This window comes from Pieris napi, chromosome 16, assembly GCF_905475465.1.
Source record: "Pieris napi chromosome 16, ilPieNapi1.2, whole genome shotgun sequence".
Taxonomy (NCBI): Eukaryota; Metazoa; Arthropoda; class Insecta; order Lepidoptera; family Pieridae; genus Pieris; species Pieris napi.
The window spans coordinates 114,768-130,600 of record NC_062249.1 but is presented as its reverse complement, the minus strand read 5'-3'; the positions used below and the strand labels follow the sequence as shown (position 1 = coordinate 130,600).

Genomic DNA, 15,833 nt, shown 5'->3' with positions numbered 1-15,833 from the left:
TAAATCATTTCCACCGTGACCGAATTATCTTCAGGAAAATCAGCCGATAGTGACGTTTATAGCTGTATCAAAAGCTCGGTCACTGCCAAGGAAACAATTTCTTTCTTCCGACGAAAACTTATTTATTGGTCAGAATCTATTTTGGCAGAGTAAACGAGCGCAGCTCTACCTTATGACCCGACAGTGTGTCGCAAACCGCAGTGCTTACTTGTCATAGGTATTGGCGCATATTATCCGATTATAAAATGTAGTATTTTTACACTCTGCCGCTGATTTTGATAGCGTTAATACTAAAAAAGCCCAGACAAAATTACACTTCTATACAACACACTCGTGTGACCTTCTACTCTTTATGTATTCATCTCCAGTGCATGAAGCCTTCATAGATTGGATTATTATTTTAAGTATAAATGGAGCAAGCATATAGGCAAGTAGTAGTAATTCACTATTATAATGCTCGTAAATCAGACATAAGCTTCGTATGAATAGGCATTATTTGTAATTGAGCCTCACGTCACATTTCTGTCAACTATTGTTTATAATGTAATGTTTTATCTACAACAACAGTCAACTTCAACGTCATTTATTTGTATTGTAAGACAAGAGTGACGGCGATATTATTTGCACAAAACTGTTGAATGTCAACAGGAATATTCATCGATAGTTTTCCCCACTTTTCGAAATTTTTAAGTTTGGTCGATGGTTTTACTCCATTTTATCATGCGGCATATCGGCAGAGACGTTTGCAGTGGGTTTAGTGGTTTCTTTCTCGTGATTGAACTCGAAACATAATTACGTTTTCATTACGTTAATTTGATTAAATATTTCAGTACATATATAAATTAATATTGTAGTTCGGCTCAGTTCCACAAGAGCTTACCATGCCTGTATGTGCCATTCGGGTATCCGGTTCTCCACCCACTCGACCAACAATATTCAGATTGCAGCGGGTTCACAGACCTGAACAGTGGTACACTACAGACATGCTGGCCAGCTTCCAATAAATCAGCACGCACAAATATTTCTAATAAATTATTACCTCCCGCCTCCATCAGAAAGGTCCAATGCTGTTTTCAAACAAACTAAACCGAATAATAACAATCTCAATCTTGTTACATTTTCCCCCCGATTAATAGATTAGTTCATTTAAATTGAACACGTCACTCTATTTAGATTGAAATATATTTCTTATCTTAGTTGCTTTCCAGATCTAGTTACTAATGTGAATTTTGTATACATGACAAATTAATTTTTCTTTTTTTGAGTAATAATTAAAAAGTATGCCATTTTCCCAGCTTCGACAGCTGCCAATCTGACGGGGGAGGGGAAAGAAGCGTACACGCAATCTATTTAAAACCAATGTAGGCCAAGTCAGTGGGGCGAACTATTGCTAACATGTTACTCGGTTATTTTAGAAGCGATATTCTTACACTTTAACTTCGGACAAATTGAATTAATGTGTTATCAACAAATTTTAATTACGTTCAGTAGGTACAACGATGATTTTTACATATTTTACCATACCATACTGCAGACCCTATAAGAAATTAAAAGAATAGAATTCTTTACAAGAGTAAGATTCCCGTCAAACCAAACTTGAAAACTAGTAGGTACGTTAAATCACCCTAATTTATAAAAAAAAATCAGTCTTTTAACTCATATTGCTGCTAAATTGTGTTTACGCTATGATGAGAGAGAAGGCGCAAATAAGGCCCTAACACTTAGTCAAGATTGATACAAATTAAAAAAAAAGTGCATTATTCCTAAATTAGATTCAATTTGAATTTTCACCTTGCTGGGTTATTTAATCCAAAATATTGTTACATATTTGTTTTAGGTACTAAACAAAACACTTAGATATTTTCCCAATTATTGAAGCAAGCAAGTTGAAATACTAAATTAAATTGGTTTTATTAAAAGATAAGATTTATAGCCTGATGCGACGAATGTTTACGCATTTAGAATTATTTGAAAAGTGTCGGCGATCACTCACCTCAGGACATTTGTAAGGTCAACGGCTGAGTATTCAAACCAAAACAGGATCTTTGTTCGTCGAGATTATTTAAAATCTTCATTCGCATAAGCAGTACATTTTCATACAAACTCAAACTCAATATAACTTTATTCATATAGGTAAACAAGTACACTTATGAACGTAAAAAAAGAAGTTAAATTAATTGTAAATTTACATTTACTATCAGTTCGCAAGTCAAGGGCGTAGAGCGGGTAAGAAGAACTGGCAAGAAACTTTCCGCCACTCTTTTTTATCGCCAAGTTTTGAATCATACAAATTGTTTGAACTGGAGCAAATTAGGATCATTTAAATATTCGTAAAAGTTATAAAAAGCTTTAATGTTTAATGTAATTTTAACGTATGGTAATTATTATTCATTTATAATGTCACATTTAGTTGTAGTGGTTGATAGTTGAAAAATAATACGAGAAAAGCAGTGCAGTGCTCAATCTACCACATTTAATAAGCGACTTAGCTGGCTTCGGGTTGCCATGACAGCGGAAAGTTGAAATCGAGCAAAACTCTTAGAAGCGACGAACGGACGACGAAGATCACTTGACGCTTAACTTTAAAGCCAAACATGACAAGCCTTAGCTTTAGACAACTCAGGTGCAATATCAACGTCATAATTATTTGATTTAATTTCATAAAATTTTTTGCAAATAATGAGAGACAACTTTTCTGTGGATTAGAAAAAAAATTTTGAGCATAGCCTTTACAGATTAAACTGATTTTCGAATAAAATCCAATACCATCTATTCAACCTTTTACTTTAGCAGGTTTTGTCAAAATGAGGCAATGAAGTCCGCGTTCTGATAGTTCTGCAATAAATCTTATTAGTAGAAGATTCCTACTCCAACAGTTCGTACAATTGGATGTTAGATTTCTGTAATTTTATATATACACGGTCATAATTTTGTTTTTCGTTAAGTGATCCCCTCTATAACGCGGTAGACCCGGACCGATTTTATAGCAACACAATTAAAACAGGTGCAAAGGGACGCAAAAATTATGGACTTGAGAAATCATTATACATTTTACACTACAGAAATATAACTTGAGAAATCGTGATGTTATACGACGGAAATCGCATTATACGAAAACGCGTTTACTGTGTAAACGGGGGTTTACTGTAAATTATCAAAGATTGGTTTAGGGTCACTAATTTAATATTATCACAAGCTTACACACAGACCTTGCGCAGTGCCGGCACTTTCGTACTTCGACTTCAGCTTAGCTGCCGTCGCGCGCGCATCTGAGCGCACTGAATCCGTGCTTGAGGTTCGGGAACTAAACGAGAGAGTCGTCGAAAACGTTGACGAGAATGATGATCCCAGGCCCAATCCTAGCGTAGTCCGGTAGCGGCGGCGGTACATGGTAAGAACGTATGTATTATCCCGGCAACGGATCGCGGCTGACTGACAAAGCTCACGTCTTGTGCACGCGCACTACGCGGAAAAACGGCTACGATTTATTACGGGAAGCCCAGATTCGCAACTGACGCACGATGGGCTGGAGATTGGTAGCAGTAGCTCACACGTCAAAAGGGCGTCAAATTAATCCTATTACCTAGTGTCATACAGTGTTTTCTAGGAAAATTCGCGATTTTCTTCTCTGGAGAATTTTCGCTTATACAGTAAAGCTGATTAAAGAAAAATGAAATTTAAGGAAATATCACCAAACATAGCCAACACAAATGCAACCACCAGCCTACTACGTTATATATTTATGGGATGAGGCTGGATGGATGAGCTTAGAGTTCCTAACATACATATTTTAAGCTGAGTATTGCTTGTTTACCAATGATCAAAAAGACATATCTAATATACAAAATTTTCGTGTCACAGTTTTCGTTGCCATACTCCTCCGAAACGGCTTGACCGATTTTGATGAATTTTTTTGTGCTTATACGGTATCTATGAGAATCGGCCAACATCTATTTTTCATCCCCCTAAATGTTAGGGGTAGTCCACCCCTACCTACCTAAATTTTTTATTTTATTTTTTAGACAAAACTTTTTGTTTTTATTTTCAAATGATACAACATGCCAAAATACATACAACCCCTAATTTTCACCCCTCTACGATCAACCAAATGGCAAAACGATGTTTGCCGGATCAGCTAGTAGATATATATATCTCTCTTTTTCATGTGGATGCCCATATAACCAATATTGTGATGCTAAGATTTAATTTTATAAATTAAATAAATTAAATCATTCCTATACATAAAAACTTCTTGTAAAACTATAATACTAGAATTATTTCAGGTTATTAAAAAGCATCAATATGCCTTTCACAATAGACCTTTTGCTTGACATGCATTGCGAATAGGGAAACAAAATATTACATATTTTTAATAAAATAACATCAAGAATTAACAACAATTGCAAGTAATCTTCATAAAGTAAATGTGACAATCAAAATTTTTAAACCTAATTCTATGCCGGTAAATGCATTGGTATCAGTGAATGCAGTTTTGTTAATTTTAAATAATATTAAACATCAATAACATCTAATATTACTTAATGTGTATTTAGATCATATTGTATTGCTAACTGAGATTCTGTTTATCAAACATTACAAATTAAACCTTAGAATACATATTTCAAACAGTATAGGTGTCAGTAAAGATACAAATAACTGAAATTTCAAAGAATTAGGTTATAAAAGAACACTACCCGCTAATTTGCTAGACCACAGCACAAAGATGGTACGTCTGAGCCCAAAACACTTAAAGAAAATCTTGGTAAGAAATATCTAAGTAAAATAGAATTAATAAATCCTTAACATAACACTATATATCAACAATAACTGATTAAATATACATGACAATACTTATAGTTTTATAAAAAAGGTAAAAAAAATGGTTTAGTATTTTGATCTGAATTTTTTTTAGAGTTTAGTTTCCATAATGCAGATTCTGAATCTTTAAAATGTTATGACTATGACTGCTTACCATTCAATGACCAAATATGTGAAGGTAAGGAGTGAGCCGCATACACTCTGCCGAGAGCCAATGACGTTCCAGGAACCGGTCCAGCCTCCTCGTTTGAGCTAGTATCAGTGTCCGGGCTGGCAGCTGCCGAAGCCTCATAACTCTGTGAGTTAGGAGGTATGGCAATAGCTTCATGAGAGTTATGTAGATCCGGCACTGACGACAACGATCGAGCTCGTTGCCTGTCACTTGACACTTGTATACCAGGTATAGCTCGCAAAAGGCTAAAGCCTGCACCACCCGCGACTACGTCTGACCCGGAGCTCGTTGAAAATGTTCTCGCTCGCGGACTCTGTCCCCCATTTGCAGTACTAGCTTTAGCTCCCATCGTAACGATATTACGCAAAACGCACTTGTCACAACAAAACTGACGATCACGAAAACAAACGTAACATGAAACCCTCGGCGCCGGAAGGCATTTTACAAAACACGAAAACGATTACGTGAAAAACAAACGCTGAACAAACAGAAGGACGTCGAACAAATTGTAAACAGCTTTGTGTGACTTTTCTGCAAAATTTTGACAGCTCTGTACTTAAGTTTAAGAGGAGTACTCATACCTATCTAATTTTTTTTTTTTTTTTTTTTTTTTTTTTTTTTTGGATTTTATGACCTGGCATTTACAACCTTTAGGTCAACTCTTAATTTTCATAGACGTAATGTTACGCCTATGAGCATATTCCATTAAATTGTTTTTATTGTATTTTTTATGTAATTGTAGATGTGCTTATAAGTAAGTTCGTCTTGTAACAATTGTTTTAAAGGCGGCGGGCGGGACAATAAATCACACTTATTTTCAACATCACTAAGTTCACTGGCCAACACTAGTCTGTCGATCAAAAATTTTTGACAATCGAAGATAATGTGTTCCACAGTTCCATCACTTGAATTACAATGTGAACATGTTTTATTCGCAATAATGCCGAGTCGAGCAAGGTGTGACGGTGCAGTATTATGACCAAAACGCAGTCTATTTATGATAGTAATAAAGTCTCGAGGAACATCTGGCATACGATGATACCAAGGTCTTGCAGGTAAGTCTACTTGTATGCTTCCATACCATTTTCCTTTCGTATCTTGATCTTTCTTCCACATTTCTAACCACAAATTTTGAATATTCTGGTCAATACATTGCAAGTAATCGGACATAGGAACATTCATTGTATTTCTAACGTCAACAGCATTAACTCCTTCATATGCAGTTTTATCAGCCATTTCATTGCCAGAGATACCTTTGTGGGAAGGTACCCATAGAAAGAAAATTTGAATATTGTTATTGTGATATTGTTGAATTATTTGTTTAATGAAGTAAAGGATATAATTAGACTTGAATTTAACTGTAAGGGTAGTTAAAGCTGTTATCAAACTCAAGGAATCAGAAATTATTAAAAAATATTTAATATTATTGATTTCGCGAATACGCATTAATGCCTGATACACTGCATATGCCTCTGCCGTAAATATAGAGCAGGGTTCATGCAGAATAAAACTTGAAGAAAATTTTGCTTGTGGATCATATAGAGCAGCATGTACATAATCACTTGCTTTGCTCCCATCAGTGTAGATAACATAGTACATTGTATTTTCCTCCAAAAATTGAAGCATTTCCGAATTATTGTTTATTGTCTGATGGACTACATTAATTGGATGTGAAATACACTGATAAGAGAAAGAGTAACATGGCCATGGACACTGTTTTCTAATTTTAGAAAAACTATTGTCTATTTCCAGAAATATATCGGACATTGTTGGAGAATTACCACATATTAGACCTTGTGCTGTTGTTAATGGTCTTCTTGGGGATCTATCTATATAAGGTACAATTTTGTTTATTACTTGAGTGTTGTTTGATGCTATTAATTTGAGACAGTATCTTTCAGCAAGTAAGATTCGCCTCAAAATCAAAGGCATCACTTTTGTCTCAACTTCCATGGCCCTTATGGGAGTTGAGCAAATAGCACCAGATATTATTCTTAAAGCCTTATTCTGCAATATGTCTAATTTATTTACATGAGAACTATTCATATAAGCGAGTGAGCTATAATCTAAGTGACTTCTAACAATACTTTTATACAATATTGACAATATTTTAGGGTCTGCACCCCATGTTACACCACACAGTGATCTGATAACATTTAGTCCTCTGTGAGCATTTTTGGATATATATTTAATATGTTCTTCAAAAGTTAGTTTTGGGTCTAGTATTATTCCTAAAAATTTCTTTGAAGTGACTCTATTTATAATTTCATTATTGTAAATAATATTTGAATTTGAGGCTTCATTGCCAAAAAACATAACACTACTTTTAGATGGGTTAATTTTTAAATGTAAACGATAATTATAATATTGTAATAGTTGAAATAAGGATTTGTTCATATTATCTATTGCAATCTCTAAGTTGTAATTACTACTGTATAATACAATGTCATCAGCAAATTGTAAAATATTTACATTCCTATTATTTACATATTTACAAATTTCACTTGTGTATATATTGTACAGTAATGGAGATAGTGTGGCACCCTGCATTGTACCTCTCGAGGCACATTTGGGTCCATATAGAATATTGTTATGCCTAGCATAGATTGTTCTGTTGTTCAAAAAATTAAAAATCCACTTACATAAGTGCCCGGGCACACCCAACCTAGACATGATTTGAACTAGTATACCAGGATCAACACTGTCAAAAGCACTTTGAACGTCTAGGAATACGCAAACTGTGTTTAATTTTCTATGTTTTGCATTTTTCAGGTCAGAGATTAAAGAGGTGAAACTGTCTGCACTACTACGCCCTCTACGGAAGCCAAATTGTATAGGTGGAATGAAACACTTAGATTCAACATACCAATCGAGACGGACTTTCACCATATTTTCGAATATTTTACCAAGACAGGATGACAAGGAAATTGGTCTATAAGAACTAGCAAACTCAGGACATTTGTCGGGCTTAAGTATTGGGACAACACATTGTGTTTTCCATGACTGTGGAATACATTTATTACTCCAAAGCAAATTGAGGATGTTAAGAAACAACTTTTGGGCAGAAACATCTAAGTTTTTAATTACAATGTAAGGATAATCATCTAAGCCAGGAGTTGTATTTCGTCTAGAGTGCAAACTTGTTAAAAATTCAGACCATGAAAATGGATCCAGTAAAAATTTTGAATTTGGGTTATCATTGTTGATTTCAAAAACAATGTTCAGTTGATCTACTTCAATTAAGTTGCTATTATCTGATAATTTATCCAAGAGTGGAGATATAAACACATCTGTATATGATTTATTCTTAGGTCTTATGCCTTTGAACATTTTTAATAAATTCCAAATTTTACTTATGTGAGTATTTCTATTAAAAGTGTTACATAAGTTATTCCATGCAATTTTTTTCTGTTCTGAAATTGTTCTCTTTTTCTGGGCATCTTTTCTTTTGTAATTAATATAATTTTCAATAGTAGGTTCTTTTCTATATAGTTTTAGCGCATTATATGAAGCAATAACACTTTGTTCACATATACAATTCCACCAAGGAGATGGTGGTCTGCTTATGAAAGTATTTGTTTTAGTGAGCTTTGGAATTGACATTTCTTTAAGAGTATCTAAATGAGAACAGAAATTATTATATGTTGAAATAGGATCATGTGATTGAAGTATCAAATCATTAAACATTGTTTTTGAAAGATCTGTGTATGTTTCCCAGTCAGCTCTTTTATATATAAACCTATCTACAGGGGAATTGAGATGATATTTATCTATATCTAATGAAATCTCTGTTATTGTTGGATAATGGTAACTTCCCATTGTATCATCATGTACAGACCATTCACATAGTGGTGCGAGGCTGCCACTAATGAAGCTTACATCAATGGCAGAAGCAGTTTGTCTAGGGCGATTTAAGGTTGTAGGTCTACCATCATTTAAAATACACAAATCTAAGTCATCAATTAAATTAAATAACTCCTGACCTCTACTTTTGGTTGACTGACAACCAAATGCAATATGATGAGCATTAAAGTCACCACTCATAAATATGGGCTTTGGTAAATCATTAATAATGTAACGGAGTCTATTAAATCGTATACGCCCACTTGAAGGTGGACAGTATATACAGAGAATTGTTAAACTACTATGTCCAGTTGATACAGATACACCAACTGTTTGTATATCTTCATAAAATCTAGTATTTAATATTTTATACTTAAGGTATGGTTTTATTAGTATTGCAACTCCATTATGTGCATTGTTTGAATTTTTGTTGTAAATATTATATCCTGGTATTTTAAAATTATTATCTTTAAACCATGTCTCATTTAGAAGGCAAATATCAATATTTTGTTGTTTTAAAAATTGAATTAATAAAGGTTTTTTACTATTTGCACTTTGAATATTAAACTGAACAATACGTAGCTTGGATTGTGTAGAACTAGGCCCTACACAATCCATTATGTTAAATTTTTTAATAATGCATCTTTTATAGTTTTCATATTCGTGGGTGTACTGTCATCTTTATTGGCTAATTCCACCAACGTCTGCACTAGGGCCATAAGTACATCGTTGTTGGAAATTATTAGATTTTTAAGGTCCTTAGAAGGGACTATTTTAACTTTATTTACATCCGACTTATTTACAATAACATTACTATTTACAAGTTGTGGTTTTGGTGGAGGGAGTGGAGGGAAATCTGTTTCATTGGTGGTAACTTGTTTTGTTAAGGCAACACTTGCATAAGAAATGTTGCTTTTCTTTTCACTAATCTTCTTTATTTTGATAGGACATAATCTAGAAATCGCAAGATGAGGCCCACTGCAATTTATGCAGCTGATCTCAGTTGGTTTATCACATTGCTTATACAAGTGTTCACCTCCGCAAATACTACATCTTTGTTTCCCATTACAAATCTTAGCTGAATGATTAAATTTAAAACACCTATAGCACTGTAGTAAAGGTGGAATGTATTCGAAAACTCTGTACGAGAATAGATCGTATTGTACATTATTAGGCAGTACATTAGATAAGAAAGTGATGCTTACAGTTTGCAATGCAATGCGCTCTTGTCCTACCTTCTTTGTAAACCTTCTTATTGCCACTATTTCATATATCGAAGAAAGTCTAGTATATAGTTCTTTGTTAGAGATGTTCGCTGGAACAAATCTAATTATGCCGGTTTTTTCAATTTGCGCTGCCGGTATGAACGCCTTCATTTCATATTTTGTCAGAAAAGTGGTATTGTTAATAAAATTATTTGCCGTATTATACTGCTTGAATAATACTGCTATTTTATTGGCATTCACCCTCTGAATGCCTGTCACACCTTTTATGTCCATTGCGAAAATATGATTTAAATATATAGGGCTCTTGTTGCCCAATCTATCGTCGTTTGTGGATTCCACATACACTTTAAAGTCTGTGTTGGTTGAGTTTTCTGGATAAAGTCTTTTATAGTTCGGTTTGTAATAGGGCAGATACGCATCTCGCTCATCGCCGCAGTCCGATCGTCCAGCGCCTACGCCTCCTCCTTCATCCGTAGGCCTTGGCCGTTTTATTGAGGCGGGCGGGTGAGACCCGCCCCCCTCGTTTACCTCCATTGCTATTGTGCTTTTCAGCAGCTAATAGCAATATTTAAAATCACTTTAACTATAAAAAAATCACTATTTATAGAAAAAAATTAAAATTAAAGTTTAAAGACAACCGCGCTTTTTCAAGGTTCCCGCCAGAATCATACCTATCTAAGATATAGCTCCTATAGACGAAACCGTAGAACGGGCTATTGGACAAGATTTTAAAAACCAGTTCAGATTATATATTAGTGACTATAAAACCTACAAAAGTAAATTATGTATTGGGCTTAAAAATTCAAATGCAACGTTCATATTTTCAAGAACCCCTTATGGGTCCCCCTTCAACCTACCATGCTAGTAAAAACGGCAAACGTCAAGGGTTTTCCGTGTTAATTATTATTATTTAACTACACAAATATAATTTTTCAACCAAAAACAGTCTTCAATGAAATTAAACTTCAAGATGGTATTAGGATAAGACATTCCAAGACAAATTATTTACTGGCATGGTACATCATTGTCTCTCTCTAAACACCTTTTACTCCGGAAACCTGACATTATGTTATCTTTCATCATGTTGGAGACCTATTGTAAAATAGATGAAATGTGAAGCTATTTTGAAACAGTTTTCAGTTTTTCAGTAGAGACTTTTACTTTGCTCCCGCCTAAGTTTCCTCACCTATCTCCTGTCTGTCATAAATTTGTTCCATATCTAAACTGTACCACAATATTGTGTATGTATTTAAAGTTACTAGAGCCTCTAAAGGCGAATAATATAATTCCAACCATCGGCAATTTTTTTTGTATTTCTAAAAAAATATTTATTTTTCATTTTAAGATCTTTATACCGTGAATATTTGTGACATAGCCAACGCACACTTGTTTTCTAGAACAGATTGATCACGTAGTGACGAAGGCTAAAGGTACATTACCTAAGATTCACGCATGAATAGCAGAAATTGACAGCACAAAATATTGACATTTGACATTGACGGTTTTCGGATTGTTGAGTTTATATGGAAATGGTATCATAAGTTTATTTTATAAAGATAATTACTAATAATATTACGATTAACAATTAGATAGTAAAAACCTTATAAGTAAATAATAATCTTAATTGGAGAAACATATTTAAAAAAAAAGGTATAGTTTTAAGGTAAATACAAATCCAAGCCGAAAATGAATTCTAATTCTGCTACGGTAAGCTGCTTTGTAAAAGTCCAAACTATTATTTCCTTTAATTTGTCACTAGCCATCGTTTTAGCTAATCCGAAAAAAATCATTAATTGTAGCCAAAAACAGCTAATTCTTTTGCGAATATATATATTTATGAATCATTAATTAAATAAACATGGTTTTATTGTTTAACTAAATTAGGAACTGATAACAGAACAACCCTTAGAATATTTGGTTTGCTTTGCATGGCTTGATGATGTAGACACATAATAAACCCCATTACAGCCTGGTGTCCCTCAGGTGCCGCTTCTAGATGATGATACAATTGCATTTGGGGAGGAAGATAATGCCAACAAACAATTTGTGTAAGGTTTCTACATATACACTAAAATATGAAAGTAATAAAAGATTTAGTGTTTGTTTTATTGTGATAATTGAGCACACTCCAAAAAATTAAGTCAAATTTTTTATTAAGTGATCAACAAATTTTGTTCAGTGTTTTTGCTTACTTCTATTTTTTTTTAAATTTCTTGTAAAATGAAGTTGTTTTTACAATATAAATAATTCTTTTTTTATTTAGTGAGTTTTAATGTTATTTAATGTTTCAGGCACCCATACATTGTGTTTTTTCATCTGGTCTTCCGGTGTTCTGCTATAGTAGTGTACATTCTGTGTGGATGGTTTTCTGACTCCTTTATAGCCAGTTTTGTATTAGTAACTCTCTTACTATCTGCTGATTTTTGGACTGTTAAAAATATAAGTGGTGAGTTTATTGACTATAAATTATACTTCTACTTTCTAACTTAACTTAACTTCTGGCCTCTATGGAGCATTAAGTAATAATTATGTTGCCAAAAACTGATAGTAGTATCTTATACTCCCAGGACGTTTACTTGTGGGGCTAAGATGGTGGAACTATGTGGATGATGAAGGAAAATCCCATTGGGTTTTTGAGTCTAAACAGGTACGTATGAATCCCTACTAGGTATTATAGATACTATATTGTTTCTTACTTTAAAAAAGATATGAATTCTTTATTACAGAACCGCGTAAATCGCAATGAAAGCCGCCTGTTCTGGTTAGGGCTCACCTTATGCCCTCTAATTTGGTCTGGCTTCTTTATTATCAGTCTGCTAAGCTTCAAGTTCAGATGGATGGTGAGATTTTTTTCCAATTTACTAAAACTTACAAGACCATGTAAGGAATTGTTTTGTCATTAGGTTAAATTGTTAATATCTGTTAATTATTATTAATAAGCTTTTACCTGTTGCTATATGACTTACAATTCATATTATTTTGTATAATTGTATTGGTAATTGTAACACATACCACTATTTATACATCATCAATTAAAATTATAAAAGTGAAACAATAATAGAATAGATTGTTTTAACAGAGTCAGCATATTATATTACACATTATTTTAATACCAACAAAACTTCACACTGAGCCCATGTTTTTAAAACAAGCTAGATTTTCAATGATGATGCTAAATAGCACTATATCTTTATCCCTAAGCTCACAATTATTCTTATACAAAAAGGATATCAATTTGTTAATATTTTGCTATGTAAAAGGTAAGCAGAGAAACAAAGGCATGTACATATTGACATGGATATCGCTAAATTCATGTAATTAAAAACTCAATCCTTCTACTTCCAGCTTCTAGTAATGATTGCTCTGACTCTGACGGGGGCAAACCTTTACGGATATGTGAAATGTAAATTTGGAGCAAAGGAGAACCTGAAGTCTGTCACAACAGACTTCATGAAGAAACAGTTCCTGGCCAACGCCACATCCTTCATGTTTGCTCAGCCAGCTCCTCCTAATGTTAACACCAACTCTGGTGTTGTCTAGATTATTTATATTCTAACATTATAATAACTGAAATTTAACTTTGCTTTTTATGTATTTATATATTTATTGTTAAATACAAATAAGGAATTTTTGTTCTGTGTGGTACCAAATTGGTGTCACTTTAGCATGACAGTGTTCTATAATATAATATGTAATATTTTTGATAATAGTAATTAAAAAGCTTTCCAAAAAAATTAAATTACAAATTACTGTAATTAATGATTGGATTTAAGGTGTTTTAAATTCTCTATAATCAAAACAATCACATCATTATATAATAATGACTAAGAATACATAATAGTCAAAATAATTACATTAAATTATTTTGAAAAAGAATTTACTAGTATTCATTCCAAAACGTGATGCCTGCGTCTGCTTACGCATACAATAATATTAAAAAAAAAAAAACGTGTCCAATTCACACGTGGTAGAAGTGAAACCTTCAAAAACAAAGTTTTTATAATTAAAATATGTACTTAAATTAGACTTTTTCTCTATCTAAATGTAGGATCTTTTCTTTAAAAAATATATACTTTAATGTTAAATTTTTATTTATAACTTTAATATCAATCTTTAATTTGGTAAAAAATAAAATAATAAAAGTTCTAATCTTGTGAAATAAATTCACAAGATACAACGTGGGAGAAAGTGAGATAGGAAGCATTATACAGTGTATAAACTTTTAATTAAGTGTAGTACGAAGTTTTCACTTCAAAAAGTTTCTATAACTAATGTTTTGTAAATAAAATTGATAAATAATCTAATTTTATAATTAAACTACTTACTTGACTTACTTATTTAATTTTAATCAAATCTGTTTTTTATTTCAGAAAATGTTCAAAAATACACTAATTTAAAGTTTATACACTGTATAATGCCTCCTATCTCACTCTCTCCCACGCCAAATCCTATTAATTTATGTGTCTGTCTCTTTTTACTGTCGCTTTTTCCGTTGCATCCGGTTTGAAATCACGATTCACTTCAAAAATGCCTTAATACAAAAGAATCTTTGCATGTTGTGTGATATTTTTGCAAAAGTATTTTATCCAGTAAGAGGAGGCAAGTAAAACCAACAACAATTATTAATTTAATAGACCCAAAATTTAAGACTGATGGCTTAATTAAATATAAGCTCATACAGTAACCCTAGACTTAACAAAGAAAGCTCGATGGAATCTGATTAGTTGTGGCAAAAAATTTGTTGTATTGGTAATTGTGAAATGGTGGGAGCTTGTAGTTTATTGTTTATCAGAATGCCAAATCATAAAATGACAGCATCACGACTGATTTGAGAGCGACCGTCGATGCGAAAACCGCTGTGTGAGTTCGAAAAGTGAGTTACAGAATCGCAGGGCAGGGCTGAAGCTAACAATTTGCTTCAACAAAAACTGATTCCTTTTTTTACAAACGAACTTGACTAGAAACTTTCTATAAAATTACGTATTTTTATTTAGTTAATTCTTTAACGACTGTTTTTACAAAATATACTTATTTTAATTTAAAATAAAATTATATATATTATAACTATGTATTAATGAACATTCTGTGTAAATAAATTATAACATTATAATTATAGTATAACAAATATTATAAAAAATATGCTCCAGGTGAGGCTCGAACTCACAACCCCGGCATCTCTCACACGAACACTGTCTTATAAGTACCGTGCGCTAACCAATTGCGCCACTGGAGCTGTGATGGAACAAGTCGAAAATGAATAAAGGCTTATGTTTATCGTAATTCTTGTCTATTTGCATAAAAAATCAATTTGATAGAAATTAATTTTATTTTTGAATTGCGAATGTATTGTAAATTAATATTCAGTTTTAAGTATAGAAATAATAATTTAATATAGTCTGTATCAATAATGACTCAGTAATACCAGATTAAGATTAGGATGAATCCTGTCAAATTGGTTTTTCAAGTTATTTAATATTTATTTGTAAATGTTTTAGTAATTTTGTAGGAACGAAGAAAAAGGTTCGAGGGAAAAGATATTTTTTGTTAAAAATTTATATGATCTAAGAATTACGCATTATTTTGTTATTATAGCGTGATTATTTTTAAACGAGTTTAAAAAACTATATTATACATACCGAAATAATGTATGCTTTTTCGAATCATCTGGTGGTAAAATTAATTGATAACATTTTATGATTGTACAAAACCATTGCCAAGTCATTTGGCAACACTGGTGGGAACTGGGAACAGGGGAAATGACAATGAGGGATTTT

The 15,833-nt window shown here is 32.8% G+C and overlaps 2 protein-coding genes and 1 non-coding gene across 6 annotated transcripts in view; 1 reads left to right on the top strand and 2 right to left on the bottom strand.

The window, feature by feature from the left end:
- LOC125057549 (E3 ubiquitin-protein ligase znrf2) overlaps positions 1-5,553 on the bottom strand; it is a 36,183-nt gene extending 30,630 nt beyond the window's left edge. Inside the window, exon 1 of one of the 2 annotated variants that reach the window (XM_047661315.1) lies at positions 4,973-5,553. In XM_047661315.1, the coding sequence (XP_047517271.1) occupies positions 4,973-5,339 (367 nt within the window). In that variant the 5' untranslated portion in view covers positions 5,340-5,553. The remainder of the gene's footprint in view (positions 1-4,972) is intronic. The other variant, XM_047661316.1, reaches the window with a different exon arrangement.
- LOC125057547 (uncharacterized Golgi apparatus membrane protein-like protein CG5021) lies at positions 3,374-13,653 on the top strand. Of its 3 annotated transcripts, none has more exons than XM_047661314.1 (6): positions 3,374-3,391; positions 12,028-12,107; positions 12,351-12,505; positions 12,627-12,706; positions 12,786-12,899; positions 13,405-13,653. In XM_047661314.1, the coding sequence occupies exons 1-6, from the start codon at positions 3,389-3,391 to the stop codon at positions 13,597-13,599; spliced, it is 627 nt and encodes a 208-aa protein (XP_047517270.1). In that variant the 5' UTR covers positions 3,374-3,388; the 3' UTR covers positions 13,600-13,653. The 3 variants fall into 3 exon arrangements, with proteins under 3 accessions (XP_047517270.1, XP_047517269.1, XP_047517268.1); XM_047661313.1 differs by lacking the exon at positions 3,374-3,391 and adding an exon at positions 11,564-11,766 and having other exon boundaries at positions 12,043-12,107; XM_047661312.1 differs by lacking the exon at positions 3,374-3,391 and adding an exon at positions 11,564-11,766.
- A 1,545-nt stretch (positions 13,654-15,198) lies between these two features.
- Trnai-uau lies at positions 15,199-15,292 on the bottom strand. Its single transcript has 2 exons — positions 15,255-15,292; positions 15,199-15,234 (listed from the first exon to the last, which is right to left on the bottom strand). It is a non-coding gene; the product is annotated as a tRNA-Ile (tRNA).
- Positions 15,293-15,833: the final 541 nt, after the last annotated feature.